We start from the raw sequence: 23,317 nt of genomic DNA, 5'->3' as shown, positions 1-23,317 counted from the left end.
AGAACTTCATATTAGCATGATCTCTAGACCCTTAATCATTCTAGTCACCCTTCTGTAAACATACTGCAACTTTTTTTTTTTTTTACTAAGCTGTTTGACCAAATCAGAGTACTTGTAGGGACTATCATTTTACTTGCAGTGGAAACCATTCTTCTAAGATGGGGCTAGAGTAGTTACCCTCTTGGCTCAGTATCAAAGATACAATCTGCTAAAATACTCTAATCTTACTTTCAAACTAACCCCAGTCTAGTCTTACACTCATTTTGTCTAGATTTGTTGTTTGAAGTTAACAAAACAAAAGTGAATCCAAAAATAGTTCTGGCTCAAAAAATAAATTTATTTGGCTATATCATCTCCTTCCTAATTTTCCCCTCCTTCAGTACATCTAACCTTTTCTAAAACCTTTTGATTAATTCATAGCCAACACTTATTTCTACAAAGAAATACTAGTTTTAAATTGACCGAATTTAAAAAATTTGGGAGCACTAAATTCTTAAAATTTAAAAATATTACATTGTTAGCTTTTTTTAAAATGTCAGATAATGTATGGGGGCAATTTGATTTTCTTGTTCTTTGTTCTTGATTTCTTATTTTATGCTTTGTATCTTCATGCTAATATTAGTTATTACACTTTGATATATTGTTAAGTCTGTTGCAAAGTTAATATTTCTTGGTTCAAAAGAAAATATAATCTCCAGGTCTCTGACTATGTTATTTGTAAGAAATAAATAATGAAGATTTATTCAGAGTTTAGATCATTTGAGTACATGAAATCTTTCAGCATCAGAACAGATGCTCCTTTATTAGAAGGAAAGTAAAGTATGTATTTCAAATTGGTTCCTAAACAGGAAAAAAATTAATGTAACCCTTGATATGGTTTATAAATTGGAACTCTTAATATTATTATAAGAAAAATAGCATACTAAAAAGAGCACTGATTCTGCCTTCTTTAACTATACAAAATAAGTCATCTAAAAATTATGTGTTAAAATGTAGAATATAAATTTATGATTTTTTGTTTAATTGTGTAAATAATTAAAACCTATTTATATTAATTTTTCTTTTGTAGAAAATTATTGGTGTCTTTAAACCAAAATCTGAAGAACCTTATGGTCATCTAAATCCAAAATGGACCAAATATTTTCATAAAATATGCTGCCCTTGCTGTTTTGGCAGAGGTTGCCTTGTTCCTAATCAGGGTTATCTTTCTGAGGCTGGTGCCTATCTTGTGGATGAAAAGCTTGGTCTGGGAGTTGTACCAAAAACAAAGGTAAAAATGATAATTAGCTTAAAAGTAATACTTCATTTGTTATGTGGAATAAACTTGCTTAGTTGCTATTTCAGGTCTTAAAGAGACATTGTGTTTCAGAGAGAAAGAGCACTGGCTTTGTAGTAAGAGAAACTGAGTTCAGATTATTTTCTCTGTCACCTAGTCCTTGCACAATCTTGGACTTCATGTCCTAACCACTTAACTTTTCATTTATTCAATTTGAGTCAAGAGGGGAGGTGTGGAGTTGAACTATATGGTCTCTAAGAGTCTTTCCAGGTATCCATCCTCCTGTGTTCAGTTAGGTTGGAGATGATTAGAGATTAGTTGACATTTATGTAGATAAGAGTAGTTAGGAGCTGTTCAAATAAAAGAAAAAAATGGAGAACTTTAAAATGAAAAGGAACTGGGAATTAGAGAATATTTAAATATTCTTGAAAATGAAGACACCCTAATGGTCTAATACTTCTTATTTTTATTACTTATTTTTTAGACTTTTATTTTTTATTTTCAGAATTGCATGAAAACAGTGAACCTTCATAGTCCATTCTGTTCAGGGGTTTTTGTTTGATTTCACTTTACTCTCTTGGATTTGTGATTACTTTTGACATTCTTTAATTAAGACTGACACAAGCTGACAAAAGCCCTCAATGTTTATATATTCATATTAAGTACTTAACTTTTGTTTAGGGGGACTTTATTGTATGGGTGAGTTTCTACTCAGAAGTTATCTAGTTCAACTTTGACCCAAATTGCACAATTCTTCCAGTACATCTCAACATAGCTTTCTCCATCATTAGTTAGCCCATTTCATTTTTAAACAGCTTTCTATCAAGTTATTATTTCAATCCAAAATTTGTCTTTTTCTAACTTCTAGCCATTAGTTCTAAATTTGCCTTCTGGAGTTGTAAAATGAATCTATTCATCCTTGATGTCCCGTCACCACCCATGACTTTGCTTTCTCAGTTTCTCTCCCAGTTGTGTATATGATATAATTTCAAAACAATTCCCTTAAACCTGCTATAGTTTGTGCTCCTAAAATTTGTTGCTCATGTAACCTGGTTCATAAATATGTAAATAACAAATTATGACTCTTAAATTGATTTTTAAAAATATTTACTGTTAATGTGACTACCCAGCAAAGAAATGAACAGACAAAATAAGGAATATAAATACATGTAAAAGGGGGAAAAAAAGCATGCATGTACATTTTTCAGGGATCTGTGGTTTCATCATTATGAATTCTTCCCTTGGCAACTTAAATTGAAACTCTTCTTAAACTTAGTAGAGATCATCTTCAAGAGGTACCATGGCTGAAAATTTTATCCTGTAGTAAGCCCGGTGACAAATTCCTCCAAATTTGACTAGATTGCTCCTCTAGCAGTAGACATATAGTTCTATCCCTAGACATATGCTCAAAGCCTGGCTAAGTAGTTTAATCACAAAGTTTAAAAAACTAATTAGACCTTTTTTGTTATTATGTCTCCTGATCTTTGTGTTTGTTAGGTTTTTTTTTTTGTAATTACTAGTGACACTTAACTTTTGGTGTAGAACTTAAAATGTGTATTTTTTAGGTGGTCTGGCTTGTGAGTGAGACATTTAACTACAGTGCAATAGACCGTGCAAAATCAAGAGGCAAAAAATATGCTCTAGAAAAAGTACCAAAAGTGGGCAAAAAATTTCATCGAATAGGATTACCTCCCAAGGTAAGTCACTAAAACTTGTATTTGAGAGAAACCTCATAATGATTAGAATTTTTTTAAACAGCAAAAATTGTCATTTTTTTAAACTGCTACTTGATTGTTTAATTGTGACATTTTGAAATGTATTCAAATAGAGAAATTCAACAAAAATTCACATACAGCCATATGTTTCACATTGACTTTGAACTTGAAACTTTTTATGTTTTTAATCCCTTTATCAGAAAGGGTAAATATTGCTAAATAAAGAAGCAGACTTTTTGTATCTCTTATTCCTGCTATTTAATCTAAAGTTCTTTAAAGGGAGAGCTTAAGGAAGCTACTAAAATCCTAAGTTAACCACAGAAATGTGATATCTTAAGATAAAAACAAATAGGAAATGTCTGTTCTCTTTGAGAATTCTTTGAATTGCTTCATTTTAAAAGTGTTTGCATAAAACATGGTTCATATTATGGAAAAAATTGGTGATACTTTAAAAATTTGGTCTTTTATAGTTTTAGTCATCTCTTCTAACCACAGCCATTAAAATTACAGGTGGGCTCCTTTCAGATGTTTGTTGATGGTTATAAGGAAGCTGATTATTGGCTTAGGAAATTTGAAGCTGATCCTTTACCTGAGAATATTAGAAAACAGCTTCAATCACAGTTTGAGAGATTAGTTGTTTTGGATTACATCATCAGAAATACAGGTATTGAACTTTTGTTACCAGTTATACCCAATAGTTTATAGTCAATTTAAGGTACTGTTGTCTTTTAAGCCTTGTTAGGTCTTGAGTTTGGCAGCAAGGGCAAGATCAAGACCACATCTGTTTTCTACTTGATAGAAAATCTGTCAAACACAAGCATTTATCAAGCAGCTCTAGACAATGGGTATAAAAATACAGAAGTGAACTAGACCATTAGTGGATCCCTGGTCACAAATAAGACTCAGGAGAGAGACAGAGTTATTTGTAGGGACCCTAACAACTTGGGACATCAGAAAAATTCTGTTTAAGGTGGGGGCAGTTGAGCTGAAACCATTAAGGAGGCTTATAGATTCCAGGAGAAAGATGAGAAAGAAGAGAATTTTAGCATGGATACAACCTACATAGAGATAAGGGAAGAAGAAGGCTAATTTGACTGGAATTTGTGATTGAATATATATAATAAAGGGGAGTAGAGTATAACCAGCCTACAAAGTAAGATGAAGCCAGAAAACTATAATGTCAAGCAGAGGAATTTGTTTCTTCTTCTAGAGGCATTAGGATAGTCAATAGCCAATAATCATTTATTAAAGGCCTGCTATTTATTAGGAATCTTGATAAGTACTGGGGATATAAAGATTTAAGACAAAGAACCCTCAAGAAGCTTACAATGTAATGGGGTGAAGACAACACATAAAAAGAAGCTGAAAGGGGGTGGCTAGGTGGCATAGTGGGGGGGTGGCTAGGAGTACCTGGGTTCAAATCCAGTCTTAGACACTTAATAATTACCTAGCTGTGTGGCCTTGGGCAAGCCACTTAACCCCATTTGCCTTGCAAAAAAAGAAGCTGAAAAGGGAGTAGTATCCAGGGGGAGTTGGTGCAGCATGTTGAAGTTCTGTAGCAAAGGTGGGAAATGATCTGAGGAGATGTGAGTTACAGAGATGATTTCATCTTACAGAATGATGAGTTTTCAAAGCACATGAAATCCAGGAAGTCAGCCAGATGGGAAATGATGCCATCAAAGACTAAAAATCTGAGATGCAGGAAAAGTATTCTGCTATGAAGGCAGTCTTTTCATTGACCATCTTTGTGGAATTCAATTCTATTACCCATTAACAATTTCCTAGGATATATTCATATTGAGAATGATCCTTGAGAAACATGAATAATTGAGAGTTTACTGAGTGTGATGTGTGTGTATACATATATCAATGGACTATAGATATAAGTATATGTATATATATATATATATTATCATTTAAATGACTTAGTGCATCAAATGGCCATTCATACATAGAAAAGCATATATAAATACATTGTTATTGATTTTTATACATTATTAGCAGAGAACAGTGTCTTGGATTTGCATTATGCAATTTTGTTTTCAAAGTATTTGTTTTTCTACTTTGCTTTAGTTTAGTCTGTCTAAGGTTAACATTTCTACCACCCATTCAAACTGACAGCAGAGAAGGCTATTTTCTTAGAGTGATACTAGATGGAGGGGGAAGCCAGGCATATGTGCCACAGATAATCAACAAAGTTGGTAAGACACAGGTGGATAGATTAGAGATGAGTTTAGATTTTTCTAAAATCAGTTATACTTTTCACAGAAATGAAATAAAATAACATTTTTGTTTTGAAAGACAGGGGAAATGATAATTGGTTAGTCCAATATGAAAAACAGATTGATGGGGATGAAAGTTCCAATAAGGTAAGAAAATAAATATCTTAATTTAAAAGAGAACAATTTTTGTTCAGTTTTCCTGACCTTGAGACTTCTCATCTTCCTCTTCCCATTTAATCTTTTTCTTCTCCTTTAATTTTTCCTTTTTATCCCTTTTCCTTTTCCTCTCTTCTTTTGTTGTCTTTTCTTTTCATTGCCTTTTTGCTGATTTTTCTTTCCATTTCGTTGTTTGTAATAGACTAAGGAAATGAAACCAGCTCCATTTAATTTGGGGAGTTTTGGAAATCTTGGTTTGCATAATTGGTAGTTTTTAGTGATTTTTAAGTATAAAAAAAGATCTAGTGGTTTTATCAGCACATCTGTTTCTTGCTGCTTCCCCTTTTGTTTATTTTTCTCATTTTTTTAGATTATTGAACCAGCATTATGCAAATATTACCATTCACTGCAGGGAACTGAAGTTTCTTAGAACATGACAAAATGTCACATCACCTTATGTAATAGTTTTGATGTTGTTATGACAGTCTACGCAGAAATTTAACAGTGATCATATTGTGTTTGTATATTTTAGTTAACCAAAAAATTGGTTATGTATAAGGTAAGCTGATTTCATAACTGACCTATCCCAGGCATGAGTTCTAGGGACTCAAAGGAAATCCCAAAACCCTGTTTTCAAGAATTGTGAACTAGTGGTAGAGACAAAATGTGTAAACAACTATGTACAGACAAGTTATGTACAGGATAAAGTGGGGGGTGGTTTCAGAGGGAAGGTGAGATTAAAATTTTGGAGACTGAAGGGGTGGCTAGGTAGCACAGTGGATAGAGCCCTGGCCCTGGAGTCAGAAGTACCTGAGTTCAAATCTGGCCTCAGACACTTAATAATTACCTAGCTGTGTGGCCTTGGGCAAGCCACTTAACCCCACTGCCTTGCAAAAAAATTTTGGAGACTGGGAATGGTTTCTTGATGAAGATAGGATTTTAGCTGGGGAAGCAAGGGGCTGGGAGAGAGAAGATGAGGAGGGAGAGGGAGGCAGGTGTAGGGTCAGTGAGCATCCTTAGAGAGGGAAGATAGAATGTATTGTGTAAGAAATAGCAAGGAAGCCAAGGTCAAAGTAGAAACAATAGGCATAATACAAATGACATTGGAATTCAGTCATACACATATGCATATATGTATGTGTGTGTGTGTGTGTGTGTGTGTGTGTATATATATATACATATATATATATATATATACACGTGTGTGTGTGTGTGTGTGTGTGTGTGTGTGTGTGTGTGTGTGTATAGATGCACCAGAAATAAAAAAGCTTTTAAGATGATTGAATAAGTTTTTTTTTGGGGGGGGGGGAGCCTTAAACATTTAAGAAAATGTTAAAGTAAGCATTTCTAAAACTTTTTTCTAATCTTTATATTTTTTAATTTTACACATTCAGACTTTACTTGATCAAAGGATTTTAAATAACCACATCCTAAATCATTTTATTGCTCTGTTCCAGATGACTGAGTTTTTAGTGATAATTTGATTTTTGCATTTTTAATCTTGCATTTTTAATTGGCTTTATTGAAGTGAGCACTTCATAATGTACAGAGGGAACATTACATTTATCATATTGGCCTTCAATAAGAAAACTAATTTTTAAAAAATTGTTAAAGCTACCTTTTCTTAGCTCTTCTGTTCCATTTTCGGTTTATCTCTCCTTGAACATATCTTGTTATTTTGCCATATTTCACTTGGTTTTTACTTAGTCTTCTGCCAATCAGTCTATTATGATAATCGTGTAAAAATGTTCATACTTAAATCTACTGGATCCAGGAGTCTTTCTAGACTATGACCTGGACATCTTATTACTAATTCCAAGAATGTGTCCTTCAATTCTAAAGAATTCATGATTAAAAATATTATCCATCCCCAGAGAGAGTACTGATGAATCCTGGGTACAATTGAAGCATTTTTTTTTGCAAGGCAATGGGGTTACGTGACTTGCCCAAGATCACACAGCTAGGCAAATCTTAAGTGTCTGAGGTAAAATTTGAACTCAGGTTCTCCTGACTCCAGGGCTGGTGCTCTATCCACAGTGTCACCTAGCTGCCCCACAAAGCATATTTTTTCACTTAATTCTTTTTTTTCCTCTTTTGTAATATAGCAAATGTTTTATATGACATAACATTAATATAGTATATATCTTACTGCTTGACTTCTTAAGAGGTGAAGGAGGAGGAGAGAATTTGGAAACCAAAATTTTCCAAGATTAGTATTAAAATTTTTTGTATTGTAAGGAAGTATTTAATGAAATAAAAACCATTCATATATTTTTAAATAGAATTTTTACGAATAATAAAAGGAAATTTTCTTGCTGATATATTTGTACAGTGTTTTAGAAGGATGCCAGTTTTTGAAATATGGTAAATAAACACTTTACTTCCTATGGAAACAGTAACTTTGCTTTTTTTCCCCCTACCGTATGTGTTTTAAGTATGTTCCCTTTAACATGGAATGATGTTTTGAAATTACTATAAATACAAAAGGTATTTCTAACCATAAACTAATCTTGTAAAAATTCACTTCTTGATTTAATCCATCCCATAGTTTCAGTAGGGTTTTAAAACTTTGCTAAAAGAAAAAAAAAGCACCTATTATATTTTTGTCTTGAATTTTAGCTGAGGATACATTTTCCAAACCCCTTTCCCTATACACATTCAATAAAAATGCCAGATATAAAACAAACAAAAAAACTAATAGTTCTCAGATTTGGCCTGATTTAATACTGACCCATTCCAGTATGAAGTTGTTAAAATTTGTCATACTGTTAAAATATTGTCGACAAGTTTGTGATAGACTCCTCAGAGCATTCAATTTGTTAATTATTTTAAAAGAACCCCATACTGTGTTAGTGTTTGTTAATAAAGCTTCTTACCAACAAAACAATTTCCCCCCTTAGGAATCAGAGTGGACTACTAGTAAAGAATCTCTTATTAAAATTGCTGCAATTGATAATGGTCTAGCATTTCCCTTTAAACATCCTGATGAATGGAGAGCATGTGAGTATTTTATGATTATCCATATTTATATTACCCCTTTTCTTTAAAAAAAAAAAGAGGAAACCAAGTTTGCCCACATGACGGTGAAGAAACAAAATATGGTCCTGCCTAGTCTTTGTATCAGGTGCAGAGAAAGGTTTATCTAAATGAAGTGAAAAAGATGGTCCTTATATACCCAAACTTTCCTCATATCTCAGTGCTTTCCAGGAAAAAAAAATCTCTGAAGCTTGGCAACCAGTCTGGAAGCCTTCACCATAGCCCTCTGTTCTGCTGCTACTACTATTGGGTGGCACTGAAGTCCTCAGATTGCCCACAAGCTTCTTAAAAATCTACATTCTGGAGGTAGCTAGGTAGTGCAGTGGTTAGAGCACTGGCCCTGGAGTCAGGAGGACCAGAGTTCAAATATGGCCTCTGACACTTTGGGTAAGTCACTTAACCTCATTGCCTTGCAAAAAACAAAGCCAAAAAAATCTACAATACATAAAACAGAAGCTCCCATTCTTCATGTCTCTAACACTGATGCCACAGTATCACATAGTATAGGGCTGTCCAAAATGCAACCTATGGGTTTAATAAATGTTTTAGTAAACAAAGTTGAGCTAACACAGAGCTCTCACTGAAATGGTGAATCAAAATATATTGTCTATTCTTTCAATAAAAACTTTTTAAAAGTAAGATTGGATAGCCCTGGCATAGTAGATAGTAAATTCCATTAGGTTCTTCTTGATTTGGAGAACTTATCACTTATTACCTCTTTGTGTAGTAACTTTAAATTTTCATTCATTATCTGTATTAAAATGATTAACTTATAGTTACTATAATGTATACCTATAGAGGCAAGACACTCTTTAGAGGACAAGGCTTTATTTAGAACCTTCCTTTGACCATTACTTCTATTGGCATTCTTATTCCTCACTCTTTTCCTGATTTATGTGGTAGAGGTTGGATTTAGCCAGTAGATCTGGGAGACTAAAACTGAGTAGAACAAAAATTCTGGTTTATCACTATGAAGACCTGAACTAAGCCATATCTGTCTTCAGATTTAATTGTAATGAATGTGCTTTACTATTAGAAAAAAATTAACTGCTTACAGGAAATTCAGTGATTCTTTATTTAACATCCATTTCTGTTTCTCAAATCATAGAAATAATAATACAATTGTATGCTTTTTCATAATACATAGTTCAAATGTTAAAAGTGCATTTGCCTAAAAGACTATTTTATAGAGAACTTATTCAAGGCAAGCACTCACATTGAAGTCAGAAGAAGCAATATACAGACACTTTCAAGGTTGTCTGAAGAACTATGCAGTTAATGTGAGACATGGGAGACACTGACAGAAGACCTTCCAGCATGGCATGCCCTCATCAAAGAAAGTGCTGTACTCTCTGAGCAAGTAGAATTGCAATAGCTCAAAAGAAATGTGAAATGCACAGATTTAGACATCTCCACTTCAAATTTCTTTTTTTTTTTAGGTTATTTTTGCAAGGCAAATGGGTTTAATTGGCTTGCCCAAGACCACACAGCTAGGTAATTATTATGTATCTGAGGCTGGATTTGAACTCAGGTACTCCTCACTCCAGGGCCAGTGCTCCATCCACTGCGCCACCTAGCCACCCCCATCCACTTCAGATTTTGTATGTTCTATTTGTGCCTGACCTGTGTTAGAGCTGAGCTTGTCTGATCACCCATAGTCGGACATACTTTACTTCAGTTCCAGTATAATGCTATTTTGTTCCTCTTTGAGAATGAAGGATAATCAATCATCAGAATTTCTCTCTAAACACAAATTCTTAAAATACAATTTATGGAAATAAGGATTGTTTAAAGTGATCACTGGTGACATTTCAGGTGGTGGGTGGTAAATGGCTTGGTACTGGGGTGCCAGTATTGAGACATTATAAATTGCATTAAGAGTCATGGCTAAGACTAATGAATATATGAATGTTTAGGTTAAGAAACCTTTGATCTTTAAATTTCCAGTAGGAGCTTTAACTTGTTTCCTAACTTTTTTTAGGATCTCTGGGTCCTGGTTTCATTTGAAATACTTCTGTTAAGCTGATATGAACCACTTTCTGTGCTTCTAATATTGCTCTCAGATATATATAATAAATGTATGGTGCATTTTCTATCCTTATATTCAACTTTATCATCTAGGAATTTTGTGAAATGAAATTTTCTAAAACTTCCTCATGGAATGGAAATACTTTTATTTCCTATTAGATCCTTTTCATTGGGCTTGGCTTCCTCAAGCAAAAGTTCCTTTTTCTGAAGAAACTAGAGAACTAATTCTCCCACGTATCTCTGATATGAACTTTGTACAAGATTTATGTGAAGATCTTTATGAACTTTTTAAGGTAATTAAAATCTTAGCTGAAAATTTTTGAGTATGATATAATGGAAAGAACATTGAACAAGCAATCAAAAAATGTGCATTAATTTCTCATCTCTCCACTCCATTATCTGTCTGATCTAGGAAAAATTTCTTTTTCCTCTTTAATCCCAATTTTCTCATCTGTAGAGTGGGAATTTGTCCTTCTTAACCTCACAGAGTTGTTCATGATCAAATGAAATAATGTATATGAAAACACTTTTTAAACTAAAAAATTATGTGTGTGTGTATACATATATACGTACATATGCATACACATATATATGTTTATTTTAAAATTAGATTTAATAATCATTAGAGTGTTAATACAATTTGAGGAGTTGATTTTCTTTTATGCCCAAAGACAACAAAAAGAATTACTTATCACAGAATACATAGAGTGAAGAGGAAAAGAAATGCTGTTTGTAATTCATCAAGCTTCTCCAAATCAGTTCAACATATACTTGGTGATTTTAGTATCAAGATGAACCTAGGAAAGAATGGCAAGAAAATATATTGGAATCATTGTTCAGGGTTGCAAAATCTTCAGATTCCTTGTGTCATGTATAGAATAGATATTTCCAGAAGAAAGTTGGAAAGTTTTGGCTATGACAAGTGCTTAATAAATCACAAAATTATAGTATGTGCTACCTTAATAGGAAATGAGAGTCATTTCTAAATCAACTTCATGTAGATAATTAAACATTACCTTATTAGAACAAAAGTCAAAATTAATTTCAAACTAGAAGAGAAGATAAACGCACACAATGGACAGTTACAGTGACTTCAACCTGACTTACTCAAGCAATATGTTGTTGTTGAAAAATGGATCATGGATAAAGAAATAGACATTAAAACAGACTATCACTGTTAATAGACGCATATCTAATGAAACAACCATCACTATATAGAGAACAAAGGAGCCCAGAAATCCCATCAATAAACAAACATTTGATTTCCTTGCCAGAAGGAGACATGTAGCTGCCCAGTACTGGTTTAGACTATAAATTCATATGCAAAATGTTACCATGGAAGATGATGATGAGTAGTATCAAATTTTTTTTAAGGTTTTGGGTTTTTTTGCAAGGCAAATGGGGTTAAGTGGCTTGCCCAAGGCCACACAGCTAGGTAATTATTAAGTGTCTGAGACCAGATTTGAACCCAGGTACTCCTGACTCCAAGGCCGGTGCTTTATCCACTGCACCACCTAGCCGCCCCAGTAGTATCAAATTTTTAAAAAAATAATAGATGGGAAAAGAAATATGTAAAAGATATGTGAAACCTGACTGAGCCCAGTCATCCAGATAACATTTCTAAATAAAGCCACGAGGACAAATGTATCAAAACCAAAACAGTTTGCCAGTGTACTTCATTCAGATTCCAACACTTCAGTCATTAATGTGCCTTGTAAGGAAGTAAAATGAACTATAAGAAAATAATGTGAGGAAGAATGACTGTGATTTAATCAGGCCAATTAAATACATTGAAGATCTGTTCAGGACAGCAATTTTGAAAGTATTTTGGGATTGATTTATACAATATTTATTGCATAAATTGCATAAAAATTGCATAAAATTGCATTATACAATATTTATTAGGAGGATATCAGTAAATATCAGATCACTTGCCTGTTTTTTCTTAATAAAAACTTTAAACATTTAATGTACATAGGCTTTTTTTAAAGCTCTTTTTTGGTAAGGCAATGGGATCAAGTGACTTGCCAAAGGTCACACAGCTAGGTAATTATTAAGTGCCTGAGGCTGGATTTGAACTCAGGTCCTCCTGATTCCAGGGCTGGTGCTCTATCCATTGTGCCATCTAGCTGCCCCTATACATAGGCTTTTAAGATATCTTTGAGGAAAATGTAAAGAGGATACGATTTCAAAATAATTTTCTATAGTCAACCATTCTTTCCTAGTCATAATTGACTGAAGATTTTAATGATTACAAGTTTAAACTATGTTTAATATTTGTTGGGGTTTTTTAAATTTCTGAGTTAAGGAAAATAGTGATCTGGAAAGACTCCTCCAATATCAGTAGAATAAAATAATGCAAGATTCTTTCATACATATAGCCAAAAAGTAGAAAACATTATTCAATTATCTCTGAATATAAGTATAAAGTGAATCATGAAACAGAATCGTATGTTTGTTTCTCTTGAAGACCTTCACAGAATCTAAGAAAAATAAGAATCATACAAATAATGATATCCTCAGAATATTTTTGTTTGTTGATGATATTATACCAATGGAATATTATATGATTTTCTCATTGCAGTTTATGACTACTTGAAATGTATTGATCTCATAGTCCATACAAGAACTACCATATAAATGAGGAATATCTTTTGCATCGAATATGGCTCAAAACAATATGGAAAATTCATATGAGTTAGTTCATCAATTTTTCTTTCACTAAAGTGCTACTGTAAAGTCTTGTTATTACATAATGTTTTATAGCTGTGATACTAGAGGTTATCTGATCCAACCATCTCATTTTATAAATAAACTGAAGCACTGATATCTCATTATTTAATGACTTTGTCGATCAGTGCAAGAATTGGAAGGATTGGACTAGCCACCGTGGAAGTGTATGAGGAAGCAGTACATCCCAGCTTTCTTTTAGTTGTTTTTTTAAAGTTTTTACAAGGCAGTGGGTTAAATGACTTGCCCAAACTAGGTCATTATTATGTGCTGAGAGCACATTTGAACTCAGGGCCTCCAGACTCCAGGACTGGTACTCTATCCACTGCACCACCTAGCTGCCTACCATCCCAGCTTCCTTTCTGCTCACCCACCACAGCTACTCCAGTAATGATCTAAGAATGTCAAACTTAGTAGTGATTGAGAAATCTGTGCAGAAACTATAGTATCTTATTTTTCCAACCCAAGATCACATGAACTTGAGAACCTTTCCAATAAGAACTTTTTAAAGAAACATTGAAATGCTAGCTCTAAAAGAATAGTCCCCTTCATGTCCCCCCCATTAAAAAAATTGAGGAAACCAATGGGCAAAATTATCATTTTACCAAAGAGATGATAGTATAGTTGGAGAACTCCAGAGACACAACTAAAAATTAATTTAAATCATCTTGAGCAAAATTATAGAATAGGCCATTTGCACATAAATCTTTAGTATTTCTGTTTGAAATGATCCCATTAGAAAAAAATACATTTAAAATAAATTTATATGAAATATTTGGGATTTTACCTACCAAGTTACACTCAGATACTATATTAATTGCCCATGGGTAGATCAAGTAAATGTGATAAAAAGTAATAGTATCTAAATTAACTTGATTTAATGCCATAACAAACTACAAAAAGATAACATTATAAAATATGAAAAAATATTCAAATTGTTCTGGAGGAACAAAAGGCCAAAAAATCTCAAGAGAAATGCTGGGGGAAAAAGAACATTTCATACCTCTGAATTGTGCTATAAAAACAATAGTAACCACAGCCATTTTGTTCTGGTTGAAAAGTAAAATTGTCAGCTTATAGAACAGATTAGATACTAAACATGCAAATGTAAAGAATTTGTAGCCCTAGTGTTCACTAAATCCAAAGATGCTAGTTACAGAGGTAAGGATTCACTTTTTAATAAAATTTTGGGAAAACTAGTCAGCAGTCTGGCAGCAAGTTGAGATTAGCACCCCACATCATATACTAAGATAAACTTCAAATGGACGTATGACCTAGATATTAGAAACCATGTCATGAACAAATTAGAAGAATAAGGAAATTACTTTTCAGAACAATGGATAAAAAAAGTTCATGACCAACAAGTGATAGAGATCATAGAAGATCAAATGAATAATATTTATTACTTAAAATTAAAATTTTTGTTTATACACGTTGAGGGCATATGAGATCAGAAGGAAAACCATTAACTAGGGAAAAAAATCTTTACAGCAAGTTTTTCTGACAAAGATTTCATTTCCAGGCTAAAGGTAGTGATTCAAATTTATAAGAATCAGAGACCTTCCCCAATTGATAAATAATCAAAGAATATAAACACAGAGTTCTCATGGAATGAAATCCAAGTTGCTCATACACATGTGAAAAAAAATGCCAAATCACTAAAAATTAGATAAATGAAAAATTAAAGCAAATCTAAATCCATCTAACACTCATCTGATTGGGAAAAAAAATTGACCCAAAAAAGGAACATGACATATATGAGAGGAGTTGTGATTAAAGAGGCACATTGACATATTTGGTACCACCACGAATTAGTCCAGTTATTCTGGAAAGCAGTTTGAAATTATGCCCAAAAAGATACTGACCTGTACATACCCTTTAATCCAGAAACTACTATTCATATACTCTAAAGAGATTTAAGAAGAAAGAAAAGCACATATACCCACTTTTTCCTTTGTGACCACATTTGGAGTTTTCTTGGCAGAGATCCTGGAGTGCTTTTCCCTTTCCTTTTCTAGCTCATTTTACAGAAGAGGAACTAAGGCACAACTTGCTGAGGTTCACACAACTAGTAAGTATCTGAGGTCAAATTTGAACTTGCAAAGATGTATCTTCCTGACTCCAAATCTGACAGTGTCACCTAGCTGCCCTACTGTGGCATGATGTAAATGCTTGGTAATTGAAAAAAATATTTAAAAAAAAGAATTCAAGGGCATTTTAAGTAGGAAAGTCCTTTGAGTATATGGTCTACAATGGACAATGAGTTTGTTTTCTGAGAATCAACCTACTTATTTTCAGTGAGACTAGTCATGAGAATATGAGTTGCTTTTGTCAAAAAAGTTCATGAATACAGTTTACTAAGGTACAGGTATCTTTCAGTCTACTTACACAGAGGTCATGTGTCTTTTGACAAAGGCCTTTTATATCTTAAAATCTTGGTATTTTCTGCTCCACCAGTCTCATAATACTAACCAAAATAGAATGGTTTAGTGGTTGAATATCATGAATATGCCTAGAAATGTAAAATAGAGATGAAACTTCGCCACTCCTATAAATAACCTGTTTTCTAAAATTTCAGCAGTTAACTTTTCATATTGTATCAGTGAAATTCTCTTTGGATAAAATCATGCTCCTTTTTGTTTTGAATGAACAAATTTGATTATTTTAAATTTGTGAATTTAAATTAAATTGTAGATTCATTATCACTCTTGATAAAGCAAATAATTTATAGACAACATCATGCCATTAAGGAACTTTTAATATTTTTTTTCATTCTGTCATATAGACTGATAAAGGATTTGACAAAACCACTTTTGAAAATCAAATGTCTGTAATGAGAGGCCAGGTAGGTCATCTTTTTTTGCAATATTTAAATTATCATATAGAAAAGAAACTATAACAAATTAATTTTATCCAATTTCAGTTGAATCCTTACTATTGAAAGCAAATCCTTTTGCTTTTCCCTGGCTGGAATGGGCGAAAGGAGGATAACTATTCATTTGTTAGCTTATTTGCATTTTTATTGGTATCTTTTTTTATTTTATATTGTGCAAATTTCCATTTCCCTTTCTATCCCCTCTCCAAGAGACTATCACTTAAAACAAGAATTTTTCAAAAAGAGAAAAGGGGGGGGACAGCAAAATAAATTGAAAACATCTAACAAAATATGCATAATTATTTGCTTTTTCTCTGCTATCTTTAAGCATGATCACATTTCCCCCATCCAGAAAATCTTTACTTGACTTTATTCTCCTATCAAGTTCTCATCAGGCTCCTTTTGTAGTCAAAGTCCTAAGAAAAAGCTATCTGTACTTGCTACCTCAACTTTCTCACTTCCTACTCTTTAACTCCTTGTAATCTGACTTCTCATTCTTCCACACAACTGAAACTGTCTTCTTTGAGGTCCAATAATATCTTTTTATTAATAGTGGAAATTTTAAATAGATTTCTGTTCTTCAGAACAAGAATTGCATTTTCACATATTAATGATAAAGTGTAATATTATTCACTTCTCTCATTCTGCCCATATTCAAGTATTCAGAAGGCCTGAAATTTACACAGAAACTCAAGTATTATCTTTAAATTGTCTCTTCACGCAGCCTTGGCTACAAATTTCACTCCTTCAACTTTTGAAAAGCTGTGCAAAATGTTCCCTCATTTAATACACTGAGGCAGTCTCTTAAGCATGTAATAGATCCAGAAGAGATACCTTTAGATGAGTCTAAACATCATAAAGTCTACCACTTATTCCTTTAGTCATGATTCCCATTCTCTGATTTACCTTAAGAATGATAGAGTTGTAGATCTTTTTTACTTTTTTCTACTGATGCTCACATTCTCTTTAATAGTTCTTATCAAGTCAGTTTATTTTATTTTATTATATTTTTCAAGGATCTTCTGATAATCATTATTTTATCAGTTTTACCTTGAAGCTTCTCATTCTTCACTTTATGGCCTTCTTAAGAAAGCATAATTTTCAGTAGTAATAATATCAGTAAGCCATAATATGGAATATATCTTCTCTTTGTTCATCTTCATCCTTGTACTTCTTAGCTTTCTGTGCTTTAATGTACTCTTTCTTGAGTGTCTTTTTCTCATTGATGATGATGATGATGATGATGATGATCTTATTCTCCTTGATTGTGCTCTTATCCATAGTAGTTACTTTGAGGATACCATTTGCATCAGTGTCAGAGGTCACTTCAATCTAAGGAACATCCCAGAATAGGGAGGTAGGGAGATTTCTATGAACTCAAATTTGCCAAATGGTTGTTACCCTGTGACATTTTCATAAACTTGGATAAGCTCAGGAAGCTAGTTATTTGAATAAATGGTGATGGTCTATGTCTGCTTTATGGTAATGACATTAAGTTTGATAAAAATTTTAATAACTCTACTAACTCTTTCTGTATCAGATAAAAGAAGAGTGACATCCAACAGCAGCAAGTCCTGAACTTTGACAGATTTATCCGTAGACAAGATAGAAGCCTGGATAGTAGCATAAGCAACAACCATAACATTTTTGAAATTTGAGGAAAAGAGTAGAGTCATGAATTTGTAACTAAGTTTTGGCATTTCTTAAGCCTTTTCCTCCTTTGTGCCACAGTGGAGATCCATATTTAGTTCTTCAAAATGAATAAAGGTGATAGAGGTATAGAAAAGGGTCATTTATAAAAATGTTGAAATACAGGCTGCATATTGCATGTTCATAAGTGACCCTGAGGAGGTAGACAGCCTTCTTGTTCTCATTCATGTCCTTTTCCTTGTACTCAGCAATAAATAATTTACTACACAGTTGATGAAGCCCTCTCCAACCAGAGTGTCCTCTACTTGACTTCAAAGATGCTTTCTTCAGTGTTGAGGTTAGAAAATTTGAAAGTACCACTTCCGTGGTCAAAGATCACTATGATTTTCTTGGAACCGACACTAATATTTGGCTCATCAATTATTCAGAGCACATTGACACCATCAGTAATCTGAGTCCTGCAAATTCCCAACCTGGATTTTAGTCTGAGCTGAATGTTATGTGATTCAACCCATATCAACAACTGAAAAGCACTTTTGGTTCAGAGTGACAGAATTTTAGTCTTTCTTTGTTCTGAAATTCTTGTCATGGTTAATCTTCCATAGGCAGGGCTAGATGCTTGAACTGAGACCCACTCTGCTTCTGAGAACTGAGCCCACATCACTGCTGCTTACTTCTGAACTTCTTCCTTTCTTGATCCACTGCCCAAGGCTTTCCGCCTCGAAGGCACTGCCAAAGGCATAGGTCCCTTTCTCAGTCCATCCAGAATTTTTTTCCTAGTACTGTGTAATGGACTACAAAACTTCCAGTTGCCACTTTTCCCCATTGCATTACTCCACAAGCGGTCTGTGGGTTCTCTGCTTTGAATCTGGAACCTTCTCTTGCTAGGATATATATCTTCTTCCTGAGCTTCAAAGTCCTGCATTGCATGGCATGCTTCTGGTTCAATCCTAAATGCTTTCTCCCTCTGCTAACCTGTTAGACATATGAGGTCTTAGACATTTTCTAGGTCTCTTTAGAGGAATTTTGGTAAGAAAACTTGGCTATACTGCTTCCAATGCACTCCATCTTAGCTTCATCTCCTCAAATAAAATATTTTGTATAAGAAATATTAAATGGATCCGTTTGACTAAAATAGAGAGTTCATTATGGGGATTAATATGTAATAAATCTGGAAAGATAAAATTGGTGCCAATTTTTAAAGGTCTTTAAATATCAAACAGAGGACTTTGTGTTCTATCTTAGAGAAAATAGAGAGCCACTGAAACTTTTTTGAGTGGCATGCTCAGGATTTCTGGATCACATGACCAACAAAGATGGTGGATTTTCTCTGCTCTTAATGCTCTCAAAACTCTCTAGAGTTTTTTGAGAAACTATGTGCCATAGAAAAAAGCAACTTCACTCATCTTTATAATGTAAGACACCAAGTCCCCCCATGACCCAGTGCCTATCCTGTGCTCATTCAGCACCCCCTTCCCTATAACCTACCACGCTGTCAACAGCAAAGCAGTCCCAGCCACTTAACCCAAGGCTTATATCAGAATGCATCTCCACTCTCTGAAAAGCCCCTTCCCATCTTTCTAATGGGACCGAGATCCAAGCTTAAGAAATTTGCTGCAGCCTCGATAACCAGTGGTCTGTTAGGGTTCTCTGCTGCAACAAAACTTTTTTAGGAGAGGGAAAGAAGAGAAGGAACAGGGCAGGACATCTTGCCTCAACTTGCAATAGAGGTCAATCAGTCTCTCTCTCCCTCTCTATATATCTAGAAGTACAAATGACATTCAAAGGATATAATAGTACCAGCATGGAAGTGTTCTGAATTACTGGGCCAGAGAACTGGAAAACATGGGGAATGGGACAAATTAAGCCTGAAGGAACTTGTCCTGCACTTAGTTGTGTCTCTCCAGAAAGTCACTTGGGAGCAGAAACCTAGACTGGTCAATATGTATTGCCTCACATGGGAGAAGGCTGAGACAGTGAGATCCAGTCCCTAAGGAAACTATTATCAGAGGAGAAGAAGTCAAAAAGTGAGCAATAGGAGACAATAAAGAAAAAAGAAAACTGAGAATATAAACGATTTAGGAGGAAGAAAACTCTTTTGAGCATGTAAATGAATAGGGAACACATTAACAGAAGTAAATATGATATTCAGATGTAGTAAATAAGTTTAGGCATCAGTGAATAAATACTCAGAACAGAGGGAAATGATTTAGCACTTTATGAAGCAGAGGACTATATGGATTTTAAGGAGACCATAGAACCACAACAAAGTTGTTGGATCACTTGAAAAAAATGAGAATTATGGGTGCAGAATTTATGGTCTGCATACTAAATTGAAAAACTTGAATTTGTATTGACAAGTCTCAGCAAAAAAGAAAAGAGCAACTCGGGTATAAAAATTATTGTTGATCATCTTTCATTCTTGAAGACAACCAGTGACTTCAAGAGGGTAATATCTTGACTTGTAAGTGAATTGGATTTAAGTGAGGCAGAGCCTTACAAAGTCATCAGTCTCATTCTCTTCTCCAGAGTCATCAGAGTATATTGGCAAATCATAGACAATGATGTCTTGAATTGCAAGTGAATTGGATTTAAGTGAGGTAGAACTGCAAAGTCATCAGCCTCAGTCTACCTTTTGAGACAGCAGATTCCAGTGGCAAGACATTGGAATGACTGGTGATGGCTCCCAGTTATACAAGTATATAGAAGTGAAAGAAAAGATAAAAAAAAATAACGTTAAAATAAAACACATGCTTAATGTGTCATACATAATGATTTTGAAAGCAGACTGAGTTGAGACAATTTAAGGGTATGGAACTCCCAGAAAATCACAAGTTTAAAAACAAAAAAAAAACCCTGAAATACTGCAAAATAGATCAGAATTTCTGAGAACAAAAAAAAAAAAAAAACAAAGGACCAATTGAAAGAATCCATAGATCATCTTCAGGGCAAAAAAAAAAAAAATAGGAGTTGTATTTAATAATTTTATAGAGAAACAAGAATTGTGATATGTAATCAGACCTGTGCATTAAATGGAGAGTGGGTTAGGATGAGGAAAGAGGATTGAATGAAGGGAGATCAATGAGTAGGCTGTTAAGTTATTACCATTGTAAAGAGAGGCAATAGGAAACTGAATTGGACTAGTAGCACTATGAGTGGGGTGAAGGGTATAGATATGAGATATGCTCAGGAGCTGATATTGATAAGAAATGGCACCTGAGTGAATATAGTGCAAGGGAGAATGAGAATGAAGACTTAAGCTTTAAACATGCTTAACTGGAAATTCTTCCAGTGAACTTGACAAAAATAGGGAATTTAGGGGGTGGAATGAGTTTAGCAGGGGAACATAAGTTGTTTTGACATGTTAATTTGGAAATATCTTTTAGGCATCTGATAAAACTGTCCAGCAAGTTCTTGAAGATGTGGGGCTAGAACTCAGGATAAAGCTGATAGCTGAAAATATAAATTTGGACATCATATACATAGATGGGAACTGATGAGATCACTAAAAGAAAATATGTAGAAAAAATAAGTAAGACTCAAGAGAGCCCTAGCATATACTCACACATAGGACATGGGGTAAACATGAGGATACTGTGATATTAAGAAAGGATCATGGGAATTGAGCTTGATGAGCTTAGAAAAGAATGTTTGAGAGATCTACAACCTGATGATGATCAAAATGCAAGAGGTAGTTGAAAGAGGAAAAATTTTTAAGTTAGATGTTAAACTAGATAACTGCCATCCAGATCTGAATAGGTTTATTGGATGGAATGAAGCTCAAAAAAAGAAGTTACTGAGTGACAGTGGGTCTGGAGAGAATCCTGAAGTACATGGAGAAGCAAGAAGCATACCTATTTCTTACTTTTTGCCTAGAATGTTGATGGACAAGAGAGAAGGTAACAACTAGTACTAGAGTGAACAGGGATATCATTCCTGTTCTTAAAGCATTGCTGAATTCTTGAAAGAAAAACTGTTACATCATCTAGAATCCAGTTAACTTGGCATTGATTCAGTGTGAAAGACTCGATGAGCTTTCTTTAGCAAGTGTATGAAATAAATAGCGAAATCTCAGTAGTGGAGGTTCTTGAGTGACTGGTAATTTAGGGTCAAGATGTGGCTATAAGTTACTCTTGCCATCCTTTAGAGTAAAAATAGTTGGGGGCAGCTAAGTGGTGCAGTGGATAGAACACCAATCCTGGAGTCAGAAGGATCTGAGTTCCAATTCATCCTCAGACATTTAATGCTTACTTAGCTGTGTGACCTTGGACAAGTCACTTCATCCCATTGCCTTGCAAAAAAAAGAAAATAGGAAGAAAAATTGTGAATAAGTATAGAAATAGGAAAAGGAATATTAAATCAAAAATTAGGCATCTGATAGGACTGCAGTGTTTTATGCTTAAAAATTAAAGATGTGGGTGTGTCCTGTCTACATGAAGAAATAGTATATGAGATTATACCTTTGGTTATAATTGTAGCCACAAGTAATTCATCTTAGGGTCCATCTTTTACTATTTCATGTACTCCTCACAACACCTTTACGAGATAAGGTGTTCTTATTATCTCCATTTTATAATATTTTATGAATTTTTTTTCTAGATTCATGTAGACTCTAATTTGGCTAGAGTAGCCTCTTTCATCAAACATTGAGTGGATAAAGTAGAATTCTATATAAATTATACAAATATATAGAAGTGATATGTTTCATATAAATATATTATATTTCATATAAAATGAACCCCTTTTAAGTACCCACACTTTATTTTAACCATTTGTTGTCCTAGTTTCTTCAGCAGAATTGTTTATAATTTGACTTTTTCTTGAAGACAAACACTTCAATAGGAATATCAGTTATACTTGTGTTGTGAATGCAGTTATTGGGATCTGTGGGAGATTTCACATAGATAAGTGTTTTCCTTCTGTTAAAGATTCCATATAGAGAGATAATACATAGACCAGCAGTGTTTGTCCAAACAGTAAAAAATGCCAGACTGCTCATTTCTTGCAGTTCTTTTTTTTAAATTATTTTTCTTTTTAAAATTGAAGATTGGACTCGGATTTGTTGAATCGCATCTTTTACTCCTTTGCTCTTCAGAATATATTCGATTCCCATTTGAAATTTTTGGTTGGTGCAAAATACTCCTGTTTCATTTGAAGGTCTTTCTCCTTGTCACTTGAAGAATTTGTTTTCTGCCTTTGAAATTGTTCAGTTAAACCATTTTATATCTCAAACTTGGCAAATAAGGTTTTTTTTCCTGGAAACAGTCTGAACTTTTTCGATTGACACTTTATTGTTTGTGTGGGTGGGTGGGTGGGTGTTTGTGTGTAGGAAGTTCAAGCAAGTTTTTTTTGTATCATTTCTTGCATTTTAATGTTTAGGGTTTTTTGTTTTTTAAATTGTTCTTTTGAAGACCAGACCTATAAAGTATGTTATCTCTCTATGCCTTGACTTTGAGATTGATATATTTTGTTTTTATAGAAATCATCTTTTCTTTTAATATTATTGCTTTTTTGAAGCTATTTGTCCACATTATCTTGCACTTCTGTGTATTTGAATTCTCAATCAATTAAGAATTGCCCCTGTGAATTGTCTGATTTTTCTATTCTGCAGATTATTTCTGGTTTGAAT

At 33.7% G+C, this 23,317-nt stretch overlaps 1 protein-coding gene across 5 annotated transcripts in view; it reads left to right on the top strand.

Moving 5' to 3' along the window:
• PI4K2B (phosphatidylinositol 4-kinase type 2 beta) overlaps positions 1-23,317 on the top strand; it is an 80,609-nt gene that overhangs the window by 11,074 nt on the left and 46,218 nt on the right. For 2 of the 5 annotated variants that reach the window (XR_012477063.1, XM_074229686.1), the window contains exons 3-9: positions 1,070-1,270; positions 2,842-2,973; positions 3,502-3,655; positions 5,293-5,360; positions 8,270-8,369; positions 10,593-10,726; positions 15,949-16,008. Coding sequence is in view for 4 of the 5 variants with exons in the window: in XM_074229686.1 (XP_074085787.1) it covers positions 1,070-1,270; positions 2,842-2,973; positions 3,502-3,655; positions 5,293-5,360; positions 8,270-8,369; positions 10,593-10,726; positions 15,949-16,008 (849 nt within the window). In the remaining variant the exon portion in view is untranslated. Of the gene's footprint in view, positions 1-1,069; positions 1,271-2,841; positions 2,974-3,501; positions 3,656-5,292; positions 5,361-8,269; positions 8,370-10,592; positions 10,727-15,181; positions 15,235-15,948; positions 16,009-23,317 lie in introns of those variants that run through there. The other 3 variants (XM_074229688.1, XM_074229687.1, XM_074229689.1) reach the window with 3 other exon arrangements.

This window comes from Macrotis lagotis, chromosome 3 (assembly GCF_037893015.1).
Source record: "Macrotis lagotis isolate mMagLag1 chromosome 3, bilby.v1.9.chrom.fasta, whole genome shotgun sequence".
Taxonomy (NCBI): domain Eukaryota; kingdom Metazoa; phylum Chordata; class Mammalia; order Peramelemorphia; family Peramelidae; genus Macrotis; species Macrotis lagotis.
Note: the sequence above shows the minus strand (reverse complement) of the source record. Positions and strands in the feature narration are given on the sequence as shown.